We start from the raw sequence: 22,299 nt of genomic DNA, 5'->3' as shown, positions 1-22,299 counted from the left end.
CTGTTCCTTTCTTTCCAACTGCCGGTGGGGCTGAGTTCCGACTGGGTGGAGGCGTGGCTGCTTTCTGATTGGGTGGGGGGGGGGTGTCCTCCGACTTGGTGGAGGCGTGGTTGTCTTCTGATTGAGTGGAGGCGTGGCTGTCTTCTGATTGGGTGGGGTGTGTTCTGAATGGGTGGGGTTTTTTTTGTTGTGTTGTAATATCCTGAGTGTTGTGATTTGGTGTCCTGAGGAGTGGGCTGTGTAGTGGCCTCCAGAGCCATGGTTTGGCTCCGAGTTCGAGGACCTGCTATGTATCTCTGGTATGGGTCAGTCAGGTTCGTGTGTGCGTTCTTCTGCTTGGGTGATGGCACTTTTGCTTGTCTTGTTCTGTCTTCTGTGTGGGACAGTTTTTGTTCTGGGTGTGGATGAGTCTTGCTGGGGCTGGTGGCATTTGGGGTTGTTTGTTGGTTTTTTAAATCCTTGTTTGCTGAAATTCTTTTCTCTATCAATGCTGGTTTCCAAATGGCATGTAGGCGGGAGGTGTCGTCTCGCTTGTTCATACTATCTGGGTGTTTTTCTATTTCAATGGCTTCTCTGATTATTCTGCTATTGAGATGTTCTATTTTGGCTATTGTTTTTGTACCTTCAAAATTGATGTTGTGTCCCGTAGTGTTTATGTGTTGTACTAGTGAAGATGTGTGATCTTTTTTCTGTACTGAGTTCTTATGTTCTTCTACACGTACCTCTATTCTTCTGTTAGTCTGTCCGATGTATGTTGCTGGACAGGAGGCGCATGGGATTTGGTATATGCCCTGGTTTTCCAGTTTTATTTTGTGTTTGGGATTTCTCAGGATGGTTGATATCTTTCTGTCAGTGTTAAATGCGGTTTTGATGTTATGTTTGCGTAGTACTTTACTGATTTTGTCGGTTGTTCCTTTTATGTAGGGCAAGATGGCTCGTCCGTTGTTCTGTTCTTCTTCTTGGATGTTTTTCTGTTTCGGAGACCCCTGCTGAATCATATTGGTGATCATGTTTTTTTGGAACTTGTTTGCTGTCAATATGTCTGTCAGGGTGTGTAGTTCTGTTTGTATATGTGTTTCATCTGCAAGGCGTCTGGTTCTTGTTATTAGTGTTTTGGCTACTGAATTTATTTGTGCTGGGTGATGATGTGATTGCGCATTGAGGTAACGGTTGGTGTGTGTTTTCTTTCGGTAGACTGTGTGTCCTAGGGTGCCGTTTTGTTTTTTGTATATAAGTACATCCAGGAAAGGTAACTGGTTGTTTGTTTCAATCTCCATGGTGAATTTTATTTTGGGATGTAGGCTGTTCAGGTGTGTTAGGAAGTTTTCTAGCTCCTTTCTTCCATGGGGCCAGATCACGAAGGTGTCATCCACATATCTGAGCCACAGTTTTGGTTTGTTTGTAGTCTTTTCCAGAGCGTTAGTTTCAAATTCTTCCATGAAAAGGTTGGCGATAACTGGTGATAGAGGGGATCCCATTGGTGCGCCTTCTATTTGTTTGTATCTCTGGCCTTTGTGTATGAAGTATGTGTTTGATAAGCAGTGTTCTGCTAGTTCTATAATATGGTTTGGTGGTTGGTATTTGCTTCTTATTGTTGATAGAGCTTCTTGGACTGGCACCTGGGTGAATAGTGATACCACATCGAAGCTGACTAGCAAGTCTTTTTGGTCTATCTGTAGATTTTTCACTAATTCTATAAAGTGGTATGAGTTTTGGACATATGAAGCTGCCATTTCTGCTTGAGGTTGTAATTGTTTTGCTAGGTATTTAGCTAAGTTTTGTAGTGGTGAGCCTATAGAACTTACTATGGGTCTTAGTGGGATTCCATCTTTGTGTATTTTGGGGAGGCCATATAGTTTTGGGCATCTGGATGACTTCTCCCTAGGAATGATTGTTTGTTGGATTTCTTGGCTTATAGAAGTTGATTTTATCTTTTTCTTGGTGGTCTTTTCTAGATAGGTTGTGGGATCTGTATATATAGGTTTGTATGTAGTTTCTTTGAGTAATTTTGACAGTTTCTCTTCATAGTCTGATGTGTCCATTACCACTGTAGCATTGCCTTTATCTGCTGGTAGTATGATTATGCTGTTGTCTTTTCTTAGGTTTTGCAATGCTACTTGTTCTTCTTTTGTTAAGTTGCTTTTGGGTGGTTTGCTTGTGCATAGGATGTGGGTGACTTCATGTCTGACTTGGTCTGCTTCATCTGCATTGAGTTTAGTTAGGCTGGTTTCAACTCTAATATATATATATATATATATATTAGTTTAAGCTACAATTCTATAACTATTTACCCAAGGTTAAGTGTCATTGAACTAAATGAGACTTATTTTTGAGTAGACATTAGTAAGACTGTACAATCAGTCAAGTAGTAACTTTTCCTACAACTTCTTTGCTATTTTGTGAATTTAGCAATGCAGTCTTAAAGTAAAAATTTCACCTCTTTCAAATTTCAACTTCTGGTACAATTGAAATTGGTCCGCAGACACCAAGCTGGCTATCTGGAATGAAGAACACAATAACAAGATGTTAAAAAGAAAATGTGGATTATAATCATTCATTTCTAAAAATAGCTCAGTCAAGATTCCCCCCCCCTCACTCATTGAGAAATTGCAACACTAGTGATTGAGGTGAATTTTAAAAAGAAAATAGTCTGAATACAATTATTAGTAAATACTCTCAAAATCTCTGTAAATAAAAATTTTTTTAAAAAAGTTTCTCTTTCTCAAACTCACCCCTACCACATGGATTTATTCATATTGTTTTCTTAGCAAAAATATCAAAATATTTGAATTTTACATCTAGTCCCCTGCCGTGATTGGGGTTTTTTTTATGATTATCCAAAAACTAACCAGGTTTTGCTTTTTAAAGATTATTCAGTCAGCTAGACGCTGCTATCTATATTAAGCCAAAAGGAGTTTGATCTATAATCCAGAAGGGGAGAAGGAGAGAGGGGAGGATCCAATTTAGGTATTTTCATGACACATTGTTATATAATCATGCCACATTATCATGTTTATGTATTATGGACACTGATTGCAAAGTATAGGGATAATTAAGTCAATAATTTTTTTCATTAGTTTGCTTTAATAAAACATGTGCCACTGAGGATTTGGGAACACTGGAAGAGGGTTTAACCATTCAATATCAACCTGTAATCAAAAAGCAGAAAGACCATGATATCTGAAGGAATTATATATCTTAAAATGTGTATGGAGCTGCAAACAAATCTCTAGGTCATTCACATTTAAATAATATTAAGACAACTATTTCAAGTCTAGCTATGTACAATCTCTTATGAAGGCTTTCAAAGACAAGCCATGTTTTTCAATATTCAATATAATTTGCTTTGGGTTTGTTTTTTTTACTGGCGACAGTAACACCTCTAAGATGATGATTGACTGTGTGCCAGTATGGAAGATTCAAATGACCAGAACTGTCACATGATAATGATCATAATAACTAAAACATCACTTGCTGAATATACTCAGATTATTCCCCTGTGCAATATTCTAATCATTCAAGCACTCAGCTCCCTCCCAAAGCAAAGCAAATGCATCCCTAGACAAAATGGATTTATTATCAGACAGAAAGGGCCCTGTTAGCATCTCCCACTGATATTAATCATTTAGATTCTATTCTGCTTTCCATCACAGCAGTAATATAACATCTGTGATTATCCTAAATTGAAACACTATTCTAAGACATACCGTTTGATTCTGACATCTGAGAATCAGGAATTTTATTTATTTTATGTATCAAATTTCTATACTGCCCATCTTGAGAAGAAGCATATGTTTATACAAAGGATTCTGCCCTTTTAAATTTTATACACACACACACACACACACACACACACACACACACACACACACACACACATATATATATATATATATATATATATATATATATATATATATATATATATATATATATATATATATATATATAATTTGATGTAACAATAAAAACATACCTATACATACACAGACACCAAAAAAAAACCAACCAGAGAAGGAAATGGGACAAAGATTACAAGATACTATTGTGGTAGAAACCCTGCTGCTATCTGCCACCATATACTTCAAAAGGGAACAGGATATGCTAAAACTGCCTCAACCCCTACCCACATATACATGCCATTAACCTCTTTGACTCTCACAAGAATAGCTACTGTGTAAATTCTTGTTGTTTCAGAAATTCTAGCTCTGCAACTAATAAAAGTGCCTCATCAAAATACTTCTCTCCAACAAATAATGATAAATAGTAATATTACTATCTTACTCTTTTACTGTTTTATTACAGAAGCAACTTCAAAATAATTTCTCAGGGACATTCAGTTTCTCTTTAATGTTAATATATAGTAGACAACATAACTGTCTACCAGTAAGTCACCTGGAGCAATCCTTATTTAAATGCCAGTAGTAAGTAATGGATGCAAGGTAATGAATGCTATTGACACTGTGATTTCAGAATTGTATTTCTACAAATGATAGATTTAATGTGCTTTTTCTCTTACTCTTTCTTTCATCATTCCTATTTTAGATTTTCAGTGGATGTCTTGCTACCCCTACTCTAGCAAGAGAGTGCACATTACTCCTATCATAAAATATTCATTTCTGTTCATTAAATACCTCCCTCGCCATCGCAAACAAGACTTTGAGGATTTGTTAGGAGCAGCAGAAAGAAAATGAAATAAATGGATATAGGAAAGCAAACATCTTTGGGCAGTGTTTCTCCTTTTTGCTATGGAATATAAAAATAAAACAAGCCTATACTAAAACAATGGAATAGTAAAAAGCTATCACACAAGACAGCATTGTGTTGTTATTAATAATAAAGAGTTTGGTGAAGTACGTACCCAGAGACAGAGATTTGTCTTCCCCAGACAATGAGGTTATATAATGCAAAATTTTATAGCAGTCAATGGAAAGCAGATGTTTACTGTCAGATCATATTTGTTGTGATAGGAAATAAATGCACAGCTCTCCCAAACAAAGCCATTTATCTCCCAAAGCTCTCTTCTTACAATACCATTAACAAGGGATCTCAGAAAAAAAAAAGACAGCAAATGACAGGTCATGGAGAAGCCAAAGGCAACAAATAAGAGACACGGATTTAAGCACAACAAAACAGCCTCTGTGGAATAAAGTAAATATATAACTAAATTAAGATGGTATTTCCTTGCTATCCTATCCTCTAAGCCAGACATGTCAAACACAAGGCCCGGGGGCCAGATCTGGCCCGCAAAGTGGTTTCATGTGGCCCACAAAGCCATCCTGGAAACAGTGAGGGAACAGCCCCCACCCACTGCCTTCGCCCTGGCCCAGAGACCCTCCTTCTGCCAGAGACCCTCAGATCTGTCCCACTCCTGCCCAGGCCCCCATAGGCATCCTTGATGCGTATGATGTAGAGCTGGCCACGCCCACCCAGTAGGCCATAGGCACTCTAGCCATGCCCACCCAGTAGGCCACGCCCACCCTGGCCATACTTACCCAGCCCCCTGAGGGCAACCGCAATGCTGATGCGGCCCTCAATGAAATTGAGTTTGACACCCCTGGTCTAAGCCCAGGACAAAAGCTTTTCAATGTCTCAAGCTTCCCTCTTGAATCTGCACTAAGGAAAGAATTACTTGCACATTTTAGGACTCTGTCTCACCACTCTTGCTAATGTACGTTTCAGAATAATAATAATAATAATATCCCAGCATAATCTGCACTACTCCAAGCATAAATTTTACTTGCCAACAAGGCTTGTGAATTGTTCTCTTTTAGACGTTCACTGCAGGACAATTCAAGGGAAATGAGGGGCAAAGTTCCCAAGCTGCAATTGCTTTCTCACCCAACATCACAAGCTGACAGGAAAAAATAAATAAATAAATCAGCAATTGAAGTCAGGGGCAGGTCTGAGCAGAATGATTAAGTCACTGTTTCTCAAGCTGGACAACTTTAAGACGTGTGGTCTTCAACTCCCAGGATTCTCTAGCCAGCATGTTGAGAAACAGTGGAGTTAGGTGGCTGGGATGGAAACTACAGCCACCTTTCAAGTTGTCTGTGGGAGAAGTTGTCACAGCAAAACTGTTCCATAAAATAATTAACACTTGAACTGTTTTGTAAACAGGGGTCTACTGGTCTTCTGGAAAACCAGTCAATCTATCTCCAAAAATAACCCAACTGATAGGTTGGTGGGGCAAAGAACGATTGTAAAACTGGAGAAAATTCACCCAGCACTCATGCTTCACCCTGGGTCTGCCTTCTTTTCCTCTGCCCCTTTCCTCTTATCAGACAGAATTTTAGCAATCTTCCAGAGAAGTGACCTTACTTTCAGTAATAGCCTGAATAATAGGTCACAGGCAGTGAGGGCATGGCTAACTGACCCTGGGAAAGTGGAAGAGGAAAGAGGACTTTGGGCAAGGAACACCATAGCAAGGGGAGGGGAAAGTGTGAGAAACAGACACAGAGTAACTCTGGCTTAATTTTATGCTGGGTATAACCTAAGCAAGAGAAATGCTTTGACAGGCTTTCAAGATCCTGTAATATTACCTTACTAGCAATACACATCTTTCCAGAAACCTAACTGCTGCTTGTTTGCCAACTTTGGTCTCAGAACTAAGGACTCACACGGTTAATCCCAAGTTCCCAATGTTCCAAAGCCACTAAGGGAAATGAATAGTTGTAGAAGGCAGCATCTCGAAGTATCCTATGGAGAATGTAAAATGTATGGGTGTAAGATAGTATGTAAAATAGAATGGCCAAATTGATTTATTTATCTATTTTTTTTTATCCCACCTTTATTATTTTCACAGATAACTCAAGGCAGCAAACATATAAATACACCTTCCTTTTATTTTCCCCACAACAACAACCCTGTGGGGTGAGCTGGGTTGAGAATGAGTGGTCCACGGTCACTTAGCCAGCTTTCATGGCTAAGGCAGGACTAGAACTCACAGTCTCCTGCTTTCTAGCCTGGTGCCTTAACTAAACTGAAGTTCTCCCCACCCGCAAACAATAAAAACTGTATAAAGTATAGCTATACAAAAGCCCTCGTTGGCTGAAGTAGCGGAAAACTTGTACTGTAATATCCTAACTTAGGGCAAAATCCACAACACACATCTGACAAAAGCAGTTTTTTTCCCAGTTTAAAATGACCTTACGTTCATAGAGCACCAAGCTCACTGAATAAGATTTCAGGGAAATACTATTTTAAAGTACTTATATTCATTCTCATTAGGAGGCAGTTGTTTTATTGCCTTCAGTTTCCTTCTGTGATGGCAACAACTGTTATCTAATAAATTCAAGTCAAATATTTTGTTTCCACAAATATGCATTTTGTGTTTCCTTTGAATGACAGACCTTTGAAAAAGGAAGCACACATTCAAATCAAGTTAGGCAATAGCATAACATTTGGGTTAAGCACCATGAAGACGTTTTTCCTGGTTGTCTGTGTTAGGTATTCAAAACCTGACTTAGGAAGTGAAATACTATTTGTTATACTTTAGGCAGCAAAATGGGCTGAATGATACCTACCTGGCAACCAATAGCAGAGAGTTGTCTGTAAAATTTTCATCTTTCAATTTCAGCATCCATCATTATAAATTATCATGATTTTTCTACAGAAGCACTAGTTTTGCAGTGTATCTACTATTTCTGCTTTTACTCAGTACAAACAGAAGAATATGGAACAACTGTAATTTGAAGATAGATTTCATTTTTAGAAATATTATGAAACACTGGCAAGGTTAGAAGCAGTTTCTGAATGAAGGTTTTTTTAAAAGTGTTTAATGTTTTAAAATAAAGATAGGTGGCTAATGTTTTCTCTACGTCAACACTTTTATACATATCACTGAAATGATGGCAAAAGATATCCATTCCTGATTGCCATTCCACACCTTTGGTAAGGTGCAAATGAGTTCTTTTTTTTATTGAAAAGTTTTACAATACATTTTATCTTTAACAATCCCCCCTCCCTCCACCCACCCCTACCTAACCCTCCCTATCCCTCCCCCCCATTCCCCCCTCCCCCCCACTTCCCAGAGCTAAGTACAAGGTATAAAAACAAAGAACAATCATAAACATCCATATGCTAACAACAATAAACTATTAAGTCTATCGCACTCTAGCTCATATGAAATGACTACAAGCAATACTAATATTACATAAAAAAGGGGAAAAAAAGAAAAAAAAAACCTTGGGGGTCGCATAACTAGTTAGCATGCCAGAGTCTCGTTCGTTATCGGAATTAACCAGACAAATCGCTCCACCAACTAAGAACGGCCATGCACCACCACCCACAGAATCGAGAAAGAGCTATCGATCTGTCAATCCTTTCCGTGTCCGGGCCGGGTGAGGTTTCCCGTGTTGAGTTCTATCTGGCAAAGGAACGTATACACGGATGAAAAAAGAAAAAGTTCCTTAATGAATGTTTAAATCATATGTATATTTGCTAGAAAAACAGCAGCAGCATCTTTGTACTTGAAATACAAACAGTTGTGTGATAGCTTTGTAGCAATTCTTCATAAAATATGCACTAAACGTAAAGGTAAAGGTTCCCCCGCACATGCGTGCTAGTCATTTCCGACTCTAGGGGCCGGTGCTCATCTCCGTTTCAAAGCCGAAGAACCAGCGCTTGTCCGAGGACGTCTCCATGGTCATGTGGCCAGCATGACTAGATGCCAAAGGCACATGGAACGCTGTTACCTTCCCACTGTAGTAGTCCCTATTTTTCTACTTGCATTTTTACGTGCTTTCAAACTGCTAGGTTGGCAGAAGCTAGGATGAGTAACAGGCACTCACTCTGTTACGCGGCACTCAGGATTCGACCCGCCAAACTGCCGACCTTCTGATCAACAAGCTCAGTGTCCTAACCCACTGAGCCACCGCGTCCCTAAAATATGCACTACTATACTATTATTCTGGATTTATGCCATGGAATTTAGATGTCCATTAAGCTTTATACTATTGATTGGGCATATCTCTAAATTATATATATTAGTATTTAGTAATTGTCCATATTTGCTAAATGTTACACACTTCAATCAATATCATAATTGGATTCATATGTTCCTGTAAGACTGGGTTCTCCAAAGTTATCTTTTGCTATACTAATATTCTTCTGGTCCTTGCCCCTCCCGGCTTTTTTTTTTAAAAAAAGATTATTTTCCAACAGAGCTGCAAAGCAAAGTCCCAATCTCCTTCATCGGGTTTATTTCCAAAAATGTGCTCATAAGGTTTTCATGGAAAATAGGAATAATGTGCACTTGTAGTCCTGTTCTTCCCCCAAATTTATAGACCTGCTCAGAAAAAGGTTAGAGATATGCAGTTGTCATTCTGTAAGATAAGATGCTAGAGGAGAAGGCAGGTGACATCCTGATAAACTGGCAAATTTTCAGCTCAGCATGTTTTGTGAACTCAGCTATTGTGGTTTATAAACCTTGGTTTTAGGGATTAGTACAATGCGAGAACCAAGCCAATCAGGGAGTCTTCTTCAAACCATGATGAAGCCAGTTATGGTTTACTAGAATATATAAACAAGATAATTTTTGTCCTGTTTTTTTTCTTTCTTCTGCAGGTTCCTTGAATTATTTGAATAGTTCAACCTTAACTTTTCTGTTGCTTCACACTGATTCACATATCTATCAGTTCAATGCAACTTGCCAAATAAAGTTGTATTTGGATGGGTTGAAGGCAACAAGATGTTAGTCCTGTGAGAATGAGCTTCCCTGTTCTATACAGGTAATCCTTGATTTACAACAGGTCATTTAGTAATTGTTCAAAGTTCCAACAGCACTAAAAAAAAATGTGACTTATGACCTGTTTTTCACACTTGTGACCGTTGCAGCAACCCTATGCCATATGATCAAAATTCAGAGTCTTGGCAATTGGTTCATAATTGTGATGATTACAGTGTCCTAGGTCATGTGACCCCATTTTGCAAACTTTTGACAAGCAAAGTCAATGGGGAAGCCAGATTCATCTAACAACTGTGTTGCTAACTTAACAACTACAATGATTCGCTTAACAACTGTGGCAAGAAAAGTTGTAAAAAAATCAGTTAACAAATGTTTCACTTAGCAACATCAATTTTGGGCTCAGTTGTGGTCATAAGTAGAGGACTACCTGTCCTTACAGCTGCCACTTCTTTGCCTGCTGCCCAAGCAAGGCAGCACCAAAGTAAATGCTGAGCAGGCATTGCAGGGCGATTACAAAGACACTTTATCCCTTTCTAGCACTGCCAGCAAATTTTTTGAAAATGTACTCACAAATAAAGGTAGCAAAAAACCATTTGGCTTGTCTTTTAAATGTCATTCATCATTCACTTCCTGTCCCATTTCCCCTCCATACAATTATCCTCCATCTACTTCAGATTCCTATTATTCCCCTCAAACTGAAAAGAAAATGAACAGCGCTCAGGAGGAGCCTTAATCACCCGGCTGTATTCTGTGAAAAGACAGGATAAGCAAACTAAATAGGAGCTATGTTACTATTTTTAGGCACCGAGTACTATTCAAATCCTGTTTCAGTTGCCATGGAAGTGTTCCAAAGGCTTATTATAGTTGTTTTTGAACAGAATTTATTCCAAGAAAAGCTATGTAACCAATTAATGCTATTTCAAGTTTCAGGAAAATGGATATGGAGTGGAAATTATTTTTCTGCTCTAGTGGGTAATGTGGGCCTTGGAAAGACACTCAAAACAATGTTATTCTTGTTGACCAACTTACTCTAGGACATTAAATGGGGCTTGTAGATGTACTTCAAATGGACTACTTCCAATTCACTCCTCACAATAGTTGAAGTGCATATATTAGAACATCTTGTAGGTCTCTGCAGCCAACAAATTACTGCAGCAAAGAAGGAATTTTAAAAACCTAGATTTTCAAGTGGAAATCTGGGATTTGAAGACCCACACCGTAAAGCTGCACTGCATACTTTTCCATAGCAATTTGTATTTATCATTTGGACACTGAATAGTGCCTGTTTAGTGGAATATGCAGAGATGACTTTTTAAAAAAATATCATTAAAGGACCCTAAGGATAATAACCACACAACCAGATTAGAAGCTACAACTAGTTTGACCGCTTCCATCATTCCTAGTCATTTACAGTCTTGGGCTATTCTTTCTGGAGTTAACTAGAAAGTAAATTAAAATGGCTTATATTCTCTCAGTCACTGAGCTTCCGTTATACTACATTCACATACGCAGTAAAAAAAGAGGTCTTTTTCAACTAAAGCTTTCATAGAGCTCTCATTCTTCTTAGTTCTAATGCAAGTCAGCAGACTGTACCTCTTTTTGTTGATCTCTAAGCTGTTTTAATCTAGAGCTTTTGAAGTAAAAAATTGGTTTTACCATCTAAGCTAGGGGTCTTCAAACTTGGCCCTTTTATGACTTGTGGACTTCAACTTCCAGAATTCCTCAGCCAGCGTGCCTGTAACTGCATGTATCAGCATATAAAGACTTCCATGCTTGGATAATTTCTAGGTGACAAGCCCCTGACTATTAAAAAGGAGAACAGTTTGAGGCAAACTTTTAAAGATAGGTCAAGACCTCTAGGCAAGTGGAACTAAATCTGGGAAGAGATATGGGTTCCATGTACTGTATGTATCAATTCCAAATATCTGTATTTGACAGGTTTCCTTGGAGATCTTCAGGTTCTTAGCATGAAAATCTGAAATGAAGTATATATATGCTTAGCTACTGCCTTTAACTAAGGACCCCGACAAGAAATTGTCTTGAAAGTCCTGCTAATTATTCTAACAAGCCCTTTCTGATCTTGAAAATTTTATACCAAAAGGACAGGGACAAGAGTGGGTGTCCTTCCCTCTTAAACTCTCTGAACCCTAGAATACCTCCTTGCCCATGTCATGTGTTATAATGTGTAAGACATCTCTCTCTCTCTCTCTCTCTCTCTCTCTCTCTCTCTCTCTCTCTCTCTCTCTCTCTCTCTCTCTCTCTCTCTCTCTCTCTCTCTCTCTCTCTCTCTCTCTCATATGATCATGATGATATTTTCCATTCAGTTGTGTCAAACTCTTGGAAATTGTATGGACCACGTTTCTCCATGTCAGTTCTGAACTTGCATTATTTCTTTCAGTTGTTCTATGCTCTAGCTCAGTAATGGCAAACCTTTTCGAGATCGAGTGCCCACATATGTATCATTGGGTGCCAGGTGGGCATGCCCATTGGGTGGGTGTGGCCCATTGGGTGGGCGTGGCTGCAGTGGTAACGGCAGACTGGGTGGGACTAAAAAGTTCAATCAATCAATTCCAACTTTGCGAAATCTTTTTTTTCCCTGTGAGAAGTTGAAATTGACTGATTGATTGAAACTTTTTTTTTTTTTGCACACAGCGGCGGAGGCCTAAAGCAAAGGTTTTATAAAACCCAGCTGAAGGCCTAGGATTGGAGCGATAATGCATGTGCCCACAGAGAGGGCTCTGCGTGCCACCTGTGGCACCCGTGCCATAGGTTCACCACCACGGCCCTAGCTGGTGTCAGCTTTGATGGTGATGTAATAAATAAACCTGTTTAACAAATATTTCCGAGCAACTATGATCAAAGGCCATCAAGACTATCAATGTAACATGTTTGGTGGGCAACAAGATAAAGCTGGTCTTAGGGATAGATAAAATTTAGAGATATAAGCAGAGCAGCATATGAAGTATTCTATAGTAGCAAAGTGTAATATACCCATATTGTTTATTTATTAAAAGAAGTAAAAGCTTACTAAAGCTTTGGCCCAGCATAGATCATTCGCTGCTTTTAAGAGCATCTATTCTGGTCAGAATGATTACTCGTCACTATATCAGTGAAGATCACAAATACATAAGGAACAAAACCCATAACAAACTCCAGCACTTCCCACCATGCATGGCCCATTAAATGTCTTTCTCATTGTTTATTCATTCAATATTTAGGGTTGCATACAAAAGAAAACACTAATGACCCATTAGATGCATACCCTCAAGTGCCCTCTTGCCTGGCTAACTGAAATGAAACTTAGATTTCAGGAGCTTTACAAACAATAATCTTGAAACACTCTACCATGATTTTCATGCATACTTTAGCACTGCATTTTCTCTACATTCAGAATGTCAAAAGCTTATTATTATTTCAAGTCTAAGTGAATAATGCTAGAACATTGATCTAAGAAAGCAACTTCATCCCTCAACAGATTTGCCAACTGTATAATTCAAGGTGAACATGTGCAATATACCCCTTGAAAATTCAACTTGAAAATCATGCAAATTCTATGTAAATGTGGAGATCTTTTATTTGTATAATTTTGGGGTGAGCTTATTACTTTACAGCACTTTTTTACAAAACTCAACTTTTCATATGTCAAGAAAGCTATTTGATCAGGTGGTTAAAAGTGGCCAATGGGAAGTTTTTATCTTTAGGCCTTCAAGATTAATGTCAGCCTTCATGGGTAAACCAGATTTAAAAAAAAACATGAGCTAAATGAGATAAATCTACTTTATTGTAAGGCTACATTAACAGAATCTTGCAAGTCTGAAAATATAAATTCTCTGCCAGCACTTTTAATCACTTGATCAATTATGTGAAGTTTTTTCTAAGTTTCTTCCTCTGACCATTAATCCATTGGGGGCCCCTCCCTCTCGTCTGACTGTTTCCTAGGCAGCATTTCTTCCCTTCGTTCCCCAAGGTCTTCCACACATTCTATTGCAACACCTTCCAAGGAAGGAAATCTCATGTTCTATTATTTTATCAAACCTTTTAATGAATTATATTAACATGAAATGTCTACACTGCTCCTAACCTTTTGACCAACTGATAATCCTTGGACATTTTTAATCCTATTATATATCAACTTAATTTAAAATTGGCAAATTTTGCCATCTGCTAAATCAGACATGTCAAACTTGTGACGTCATGTGATGTCGCACGACATATTGGAAATATTCCCCCATTGCCAGCAATGGGGGTAGGCGCGGTTTCATCGTGATGCGTCCGGCCTGCGGGCTGCCAGGTCTGTGGTAAGTTATCTTGAGAAAATTCTGTTTGGAATGCAACATACAAGTAATTTGTATAATGACAATAGGTATGATAAGAACCATGAACAATAATGTTTCATGAAGAGATTTAATATAAATTGGCCATGTGATATTTTTTTATCCTGAGTTTTTATTAACAAGAACTGCATAGTTGGGGTATACATAACACTTCAGACATCCAATGAACTGCACTTGGGGTTCATATATACTCTTCCAAGTATATACAAACACCATTTCCTCCATACAAAAAAAAATCCTTCTCAAGCGACATGTAACATTTCTACCATTTGTGTTTTACAATTCTGAATGCCATAGTACATCTTCCAGAATCTATCACTAACAAAGAACTAGGGATATTCAAATTGAGAATGTTCTTGTTACAAGCAAGCAATTCTGAGACTGTCTGGATGCCAAGTAAACATTTCCCCAGGAAAGGGAAAACAAGAGAAAAACCATCTGCTTGTTTCTAATTTCTCCTTGAAGTGGGCTTTTTGCCAAGTAGTCATTAGGGTAATTAAGGGGGAAAACAATCTAATATATTCATTATGTAAATGAATGACGAAGATTAAAAGCAATGAGAGAGGAACTAAATATAAATACCTCTGTTTCTTGTAGCATCCCATGGCCTAAACAGACCATGTCTGGACAAGTGATGGGAGAACCACACCCTTCACGGATGGCCAATTGCATGTATTGTTTTAGACACTAAGGAAGAAGAAATATGTAAGTTATAAATCATATGTAAAGTATAATATGTAAGTATTATATTCCAATGGATGGAAACTAATAAAGGAGAGAAGCAACCTAGAACTAAGGAGAAATTTCCTAGCAGTGAGAACAATCAGCCAGTGGAATGGCTTGCCTTCAGAGGTTGCGGGTGCCCCAACACTGTAGGCTTTCAAGAAGACACTAGAAATGGTATAGACTCTCCTGCTCATGCAGGGTGTTGGACTAGATGACCTCCGAGGTCCCTTCCAACTCTTTTATTCTATATTCTGTGTTCTAAGTTATAAATCATAAAACGGCAAAAGGCACCTAAACTAGCTATTGGAGCTAACTCACCTTTTTCAGCACCATTGTAACGTTGAACTGTCTTTAATCAAACAGTCATAAGTCAGGGACTGTCTCTGGGTTACTATGGGAGGATTGTTAGATTTTTTTGATTAATCAGACAAAGAGTTAGACTTTAGAGGAGGACAAAATTAGACTTTATATTTATTGGTTGCCATCTAATGGTCATACAAATTCATATAATCAAGCTATAGGTGTATACTATAGGCCACCCAACCAAACAGAGGAAATAGATGAACTTTTTGCTAGTCAGCTAACTAAGGTATGTAAGAAGCACATCACAATAGTAATGGGTGACTTTAACTACCCTGACATCAACTGGAAGACAAACTCTGTACCAAGTGGAATATCAAACAGATTCCTGACAAACCTAGCAGACAACTTTGTCACCCAAAAAATAGAGAAGGGAACTAGGGGATTAGCCATTTTGGATCTAATTCTCACTAACAGAGATGAAATGATAGAAGGTGTTGAAGCCACAGGAACCTTGGGGGGAAGTGATCATGCAATATTGGAATTCAACATTATGGAAGCACAAGCAATAGAATACAGTCAAACTAGTGTCTTGGACTTTAAGAGACCTTATTTCAATAAACAGAGAGATCTTGGGAAGGAGTCCATGGATGAGAATCCTTAAGAGGAAAACAACTCAAGAAGCTTGGGAAATTTTGAAAAGTGAGATAATAAAAGCCCAGTCTAGCACAAAACCAACAAAGAAGAAAAATAACAGCTCTCAAAAGAAACCAGCATGGCTGCATAAAGAACTCTCTGATAAATTGAAAGATAAAAAAGACAAGTATAGAAAGTGGAAAGACAGGCACATAACTAAGACAGAATATCAGCAAATAGCCCGAGCCTGCAAAGACAAAGTGAGGAAAGCTAAGGCTCAAAATGAACTAGGTCTTGCGACCAAAGTCAAAAATAACAAAAAAAAAGCTTCTTTCAACATGTAAAAAACAAGAAAAAAGTGAAGGAAATGATTGATCCATTAGTGGGTGAAAGTGGCAAGAAGGTAACAAGCAACAGGGAGAAAGCAGAACTATTTAACTCATTTTTTGCATCTGTCTTTACACAAAGGGAAAAAACAGACCAATCTATCAAAAATAGTGCCATAAAAACAGAATAGAAACACAAGTTAAGATAGGCAAGAAAATGGTTAGTGAGCACCTGTCCAGCCTAGACAAGTTCAAATCACCAGGACCAGATGGATTACACCCCAAGGTTCTCAAGGAACTGGCAGATGTGGTCTCAGAACCACTGAACTATATTTTTCAAAGATCCTGGAGCACTGGGGAACTACCAGAGGACTGGAAAAGAGCTGATGTAGTTCCCATCTTCAAAAAAGGAAAAATAATGGATCCAGGAAATTACAGACCTATCAGCCTGACCTCAATACCTGGGAAGATTCTGGAAAAGATAATCAAACAATGAATCAGCGAGCATCTAGAGGCAAATAAAGTCATTACTAAAAGCCAACATGGGTTTGTTAAAAATAGATCATGCCAGACAAATCTTATTGCATTTTTTGACCAAGTGACAAAATTAGTGGATCAGAGGAATGCTGTGGATATAATTTACTTCAGTAAGGCATTTGATAAAGTAGATCACAAACTACTACTTGATAAGATAGAAAAATGTGGGTTAGACAGCATCACCACCAGATGGATTCATAGCTGGCTGACCGGCCGTACTCAGAGTGTGGTCCTCAATGGAACTGCATCTACATGGAAGAAAGTGTGTAGTGGGGTGCCCCAGGGCTCTGTTCTGGGCCCAGTGCTCTTCAACATCTTCACCAACGATTTGGACGAGGGGATAGATGGGGAACTCATCAAATCTGCAAACAACACCAAGCTGGCAGGAATAGCCAACACTCCAGAAGACAGGCTTAAGATACAGGAGGATCTGGACAGACCTGAACACTGGGCGCTATCTAACAAAATGAAATTCAATGTTGAAAAAGTAAGGTTCTACATTTAGGCAAGAAAAACCAAATGTACAGGTATAGTATAGGGGGTACCTTGCTCAATAGTAGTAACTGTGAGAGGACTCTCGGAGTCCTAGTGGACAATCACTTAAATATGAGCCAGCAGTGTGCTGCAGCTGCCAAAAAAGCCAACACAGTGCTAGGCTGCATTAACAGATATCACGTGAAGTATTAATACCAATTTACAATGCCTTGGTAAGGCCACACTTGGAATACTGCATCCAGTTTTGGTCACCACAATGTAAAAAAGATGTTGAGGCTCTGTAAAGAGTACAGAGAAGAGCAACAAAGATGATTAGAGGTCTGGAGGCTAAAACATATAAGGAACGGCTGCTGGAATTGGGTATGTGTAGTTTAATGAAGAGAAGGACTAGGGGTGATATGATAGCAGTGTTCCAATATCTCAGGGGTTGCCACAAAGAAGAGGGAGTCAAGCTATTCTCCAAAGCACCCGAAGGCAGGACAAGAAGCAATGGATGGAAACTAATCAAGGAGAGAAGCAACCTAGAACTAAGGAGAAACTTCCTGACAGTTAGAACAATTAACCAGTGGAACAACCTGCCTCCAGAAGCTGTGAATAATCCAATACTGGAAGTTTTTAAGAAGAGACTGGACAGCCATTCGTCTGAAATGGTATAGGGCACAGGTCTGCAACCCGCGGCTCCGGAGCCACATGCGGCTCTTTCAGCCGTCTCCTGCGGCTCCCAGTCCTCTACCATGTGCAGTCCGAAACAAAAAAGGTGGGACTAAAAAAGTTCAACCAATCAATTCAAATATGCAGGGTAGGTGCATATCTCGCCTTGGCTCCACTCTTCAGTCAAACCCTGTTCTGCGCATGCACGCGCATGTGCACACATTTTTTGCGGCTCCCAGTTTTTCCTTTTGTGAGGGAACCAGTTCAGAGTGGCTCTTTCACTGTTTCAGGTTGCTGACCCCTGGTATAGGGTTTCCTGCCTATAGGGTTAGACTAGATGACCTCCAAGGACCCTTCCAACTTTACTATTATGATTATGAAGTACTGCATAGCTGACAAACTGAAACATCAGAAAGCGATTATATTGTTGAGATTGGATGGGAGCTCTAGACTGCCCTAATAACATTACATGAGGAGAGGAAATAAGACAAAGGACTTCTCTGGAAACATCCACTGATAAGGCAGTTCTCACTACCCAAGAGTTAAATCATTTAAGTTATACTTTCAATTCAGTTCAATTCAATTACACATATTAATCTAGGCACAGATTAGTTATTTTAGGGCTTTGCATAGTCTAGGTCAGGGGTCTCCAAACCTGGCAACTTTAAGATTTGTGGACTTCAATGCCCAGATTTCGCCAGCCAGCTACTATAGTTCATCTGTTACTGGGCCTGCTTGGTGGAACATGACCCCGGAGATTCAGGTGGCCCAGGGCAGGATATATTTTCTTAGTTTTCATTTCTGATAGTTTTCCTTTAATGGCGTGGATGTAATTTGCATGAATTGATGCATGGATATACTTAGCAGTATAAAAACGTTATTTAGTAATAACTCTGAAGCAAACACATGAAATTAAAGATGAAGGTCTATGCAGGGGTTCCCTATCTTGGGAACTTTAAGACGTGCACTTCATCTCCCAGAATTCCCCACTCAGCATTAATCTTGGTTAAGTTTCCAAGATTGATAAAACTGGTCTATAACCTTGAAAAGAAAAGCATTTCTCATGTTTTATTTACCCTTTTGATAATTTCCCTTTAAAAAATCATTCACATACGTTAATGCTAATTTGTTAATACATTCATGTCAAGGAAGTGACATGCTTGCAATTTTCAATTAACGTCAGATAAGTTCTTTGAATAAGGTTTCCGGATTCCCATAAGTAAATGAACTGAATTCTAATTTTTTTAAAGCTTTCTAAAGCATTTAAACATTATCTTGCAATATAATTATGACCATCAGAGATATAAATGTAGGTTGAGGTTTAAGATGAGCTGGTAAATGTGAACTGGGGAATTTATATCCCACAAATCCATCTCTATTTTGTGGCAATTACACCTAATCCATAGTATTAAGTACATATTCAATGTTAAGTATTTTGTATTACACAAAGCCCTACAATAGGTGATGTTATAAAATGTTATTTACTTATTTTGTCATGGTTAAGAACTGCCAATCTCCCTCACATAAGGTGTTCTGATCTTATAACCTTACTATAAACTGCTTCATCAGGTATCACAAATGGTGCCATATAAAAAGACTTCTAAACATTATATCCTCCCACAGAAGTGCTACTGCAAATTAAGATTTTAAACATCTGGAGTAAAAGGGACACATCAGGGACTTCCCACATTTCCAGAATTTCACAGGAAATTTAAGCAGCATCTCTAGCACAAATTGTGTTTTTCAGCTAAATATTAAATAATCAATATCACTTGGCAGCCCATCCCGATCAGAAATAGTCTAGGCAAGCGGCAGGCAACTGTTGTGCACTTTGAAAACAAGTCAGGGATGCCAAGGTTTGGGACTTGTTGCCTATTCACAAAATAGCTGTTACAGTAGAAGTGGCTCATCAGAAAACATCCATTAACTAGGTAATCTGGTAAAATTGCTCTTTGACATCCTCCCAGTCTGAGTGAAAGAATGGGAGAGAAGGGAGAAGTCATGTTTAATTCAGCCTTTTTTTTATTGAAAAGTTTTACAGTACATTCTTTAAAAGACAAAACCCCTCCCAACCCCCTCCCCTCTCCCCAAACCTCCCCAACTCTTCCCTCCCCTCTCCCTCCCCCCTCCCCGACTTCCCAGAGCTAAATACAGGGTATAAAAGTACAAACAATCATAATCTACCATATGCAAACAACAATAAAATATTAAATTCTATCACATTTTAACTCTTATTAAAATAACTACAAGTAATTTATATATCACATAAATCCAATATTTATTCAAATGCTAGGTGAAACTTTTTAGTCCCGTATTTATTCTGGATGTAATCAATCCATCTTCTCCACTCCACAATATATCTCTGTTGCGACTGGTCTTTCAAGTACGCTGAGATCTTTGCCATTTCCGCCAAATTAGAAACTTTTAAAGTCCATTCTTCTATAGTCAGCAGTTCTTCCTTCTTCCAATATTGCGCTACTAAAAGTCTCGCTGCCGTAATTAAATTCAACATCAACTTAATGTCCACAACAGTAGTATCTGTAATAATGCCCAGTAAAAACAATTGCGGACAAAACTTTATTCTTTTCTTGAATATTTTTTGCATATTCCACCAAATTTTAATCCAAAAAGCTTTAACCTTTTTACAAGTCCACCATATATGAAAATACATTGCATCTTCACAACCACACCTCCAACATTTGGGCTGGCAGTTCGGATACATACTTGCTATTTTTTTAGGATCTAAGTGCCACCTATAAAACATTTTATAAAAGTTCTCTCTTAAATTTTGGGCTGTTTAATTCAGCCTTGAGTTGTGTGTCCAATCATATTTGGTCAATAAAGAATTCTGTTCTGTTCTAGGTAGGAAACTAGGAATTGCACTGCAGACAAAGATATAATGTATGAAGGAAGGTTTTCCTCTGTGCCTCACATAGGAGTTCTCTATCTTTCCAAGTGCCCAGCATGCAGTGGTCATTCCACACAGTTTTGGGTTGGCTTCACCTTTTCCATGTTAGTCTGTTCAATATTTACCTGTACCTTTTTCTACCCCCCCGCCCTCCCCCCCTGAGAATTCTGAGTGCCTTGTCCACCATGTTTATAAAGAAACTGACATACATGGGACAAGTGAAGGGAGAAGCACAAATAACTTGCATCCAATGACGATGAGGAAAGATTTAAGTGCACCATTTGCTGCCAAGCGTCTGCTCAAATTTTTCATTTCAAAAACCTTTAGCGATTTATTTGCACTCAGTATGTAGCTCAACCCATCAGGCAATGTGTTCAAATCTCGTGGTGCTAACTAATGGCTTAAGAAGGCATTTTGTACTTCCTCTCATCTCAAATCCATCAAGGCCACTTTTAGATAATCTTCCTCGGAATTCACAAAGGGCTGACTTGTTCAGGTCATCATTTCAGCCTGTTACATTAACTATCCCTGTGATTCAACACTTTAAAAGGCTTCCAGCTGATTAACTTCAACTCTTACAAATTTTCAGAAAGCAAATGGAAAAAAGAAAAATGCTATAGCAATATGGCAAATGTTAGTATGGAAGATGAAGTTTATGCAGAACATAGGACTTATGCCTGTATAAACAAACATACTTAGTCTATTTGGGGCAAGAGGCTACCCATGTAATCTGGTGAGGGCCATACAGGTAGCTCTTACAGCCATTCGTTTAGTGACCATTCAGAAATACAACAGTACTTTAAAAAGTTACATGATTTTTTTTCAAAGTTACAACCCCAAGGTCATGTGCTCACAATTCAGTTGCTTGGCAACTGGTTCATATTTAACATGGTTGCAGTGTGCCAGGGTCATGTGATCACCTTTAGTGAACCTCCGACAAGCAAATCAATGAGGAAGCCAGATTTACTTAACAACCATGTTAAGTAAGTGTTCACCATCATCACCTCCTACGGCTGGTCTTCCGATACGCTACCCCTCGCCACTGGGCTGCGGAGCCGACCAGGTGGTTCCACCCCAGGCGCCTAATGGATCCAGAACGATTCCAGACGGCACTTGGGTCTATACCTCACCCACAGCCCGGCTGATGCCTTGGTGGAGGCTTGGGAGAGGGCTGCCACCGTGGCACTTGACCGGGTTGTACCCTTGCGACCCCTGATCCGGCGTAGATCCCGATGGGCTCCATGGTTTTCTGTGGAGCTACGGGAGATGAAACGTCGGAGACGGAGTCTGGAGAGCTGTTGGAGATCCAGCCGGTCTGAATCTGACGTATGTGAATAAGATCTTTTACTAGGTCTTATCTCGCGGCAATGAGGACGGCGAAGTCTAATTACTTTGCCGCCCTCATCGCGTCTGCAGATAATCGCCCAGCCGCCCTGTTTAGGGTAACTTGTTCCCTCCTTTCTCAGGAGGTGAGGGAGGAGCCCTTGCAGGGGCGGGCCGAGGAGTTTAGCCAGCATCTGGTGGACAAAATCATTCAGATTCGGACCGGTTTGGACTCTGACTGGGCAGAGTCTGACAGGGAGGAATCGAGCGGTCTTGAGAGTATTATCTGGACTGAGTTTGATCCTGTGACTCCCGAGGAGGTGGACAGGATTATGGGGAGGCTGAGCTCTACCACCTGTTTATTGGACCCGTACC

At 39.2% G+C, this 22,299-nt stretch overlaps 1 protein-coding gene across 2 annotated transcripts in view; it reads right to left on the bottom strand.

Moving 5' to 3' along the window:
- RNF144B (ring finger protein 144B) overlaps window positions 1-22,299 on the bottom strand; it is a 58,189-nt gene that overhangs the window by 6,395 nt on the left and 29,495 nt on the right. For both annotated transcript variants that reach the window (XM_083359499.1, XM_083359498.1), the window contains exons 3-4: window positions 14,605-14,709; window positions 2,438-2,498 (exon numbers count right to left, since the gene is read on the bottom strand). In XM_083359499.1, the coding sequence (XP_083215625.1) occupies window positions 2,438-2,498; window positions 14,605-14,709 (166 nt within the window). The remainder of the gene's footprint in view (window positions 1-2,437; window positions 2,499-14,604; window positions 14,710-22,299) is intronic.

The sequence above is a fragment of the Vipera ursinii genome, assembly GCF_947247035.1.
Source record: "Vipera ursinii genome assembly, chromosome: 3".
NCBI classification, from domain to species: domain Eukaryota; kingdom Metazoa; phylum Chordata; class Lepidosauria; order Squamata; family Viperidae; genus Vipera; species Vipera ursinii.
The sequence above is the reverse complement of the archived record's forward strand: the minus strand, read 5'-3'. Positions and strand labels throughout refer to the sequence as shown.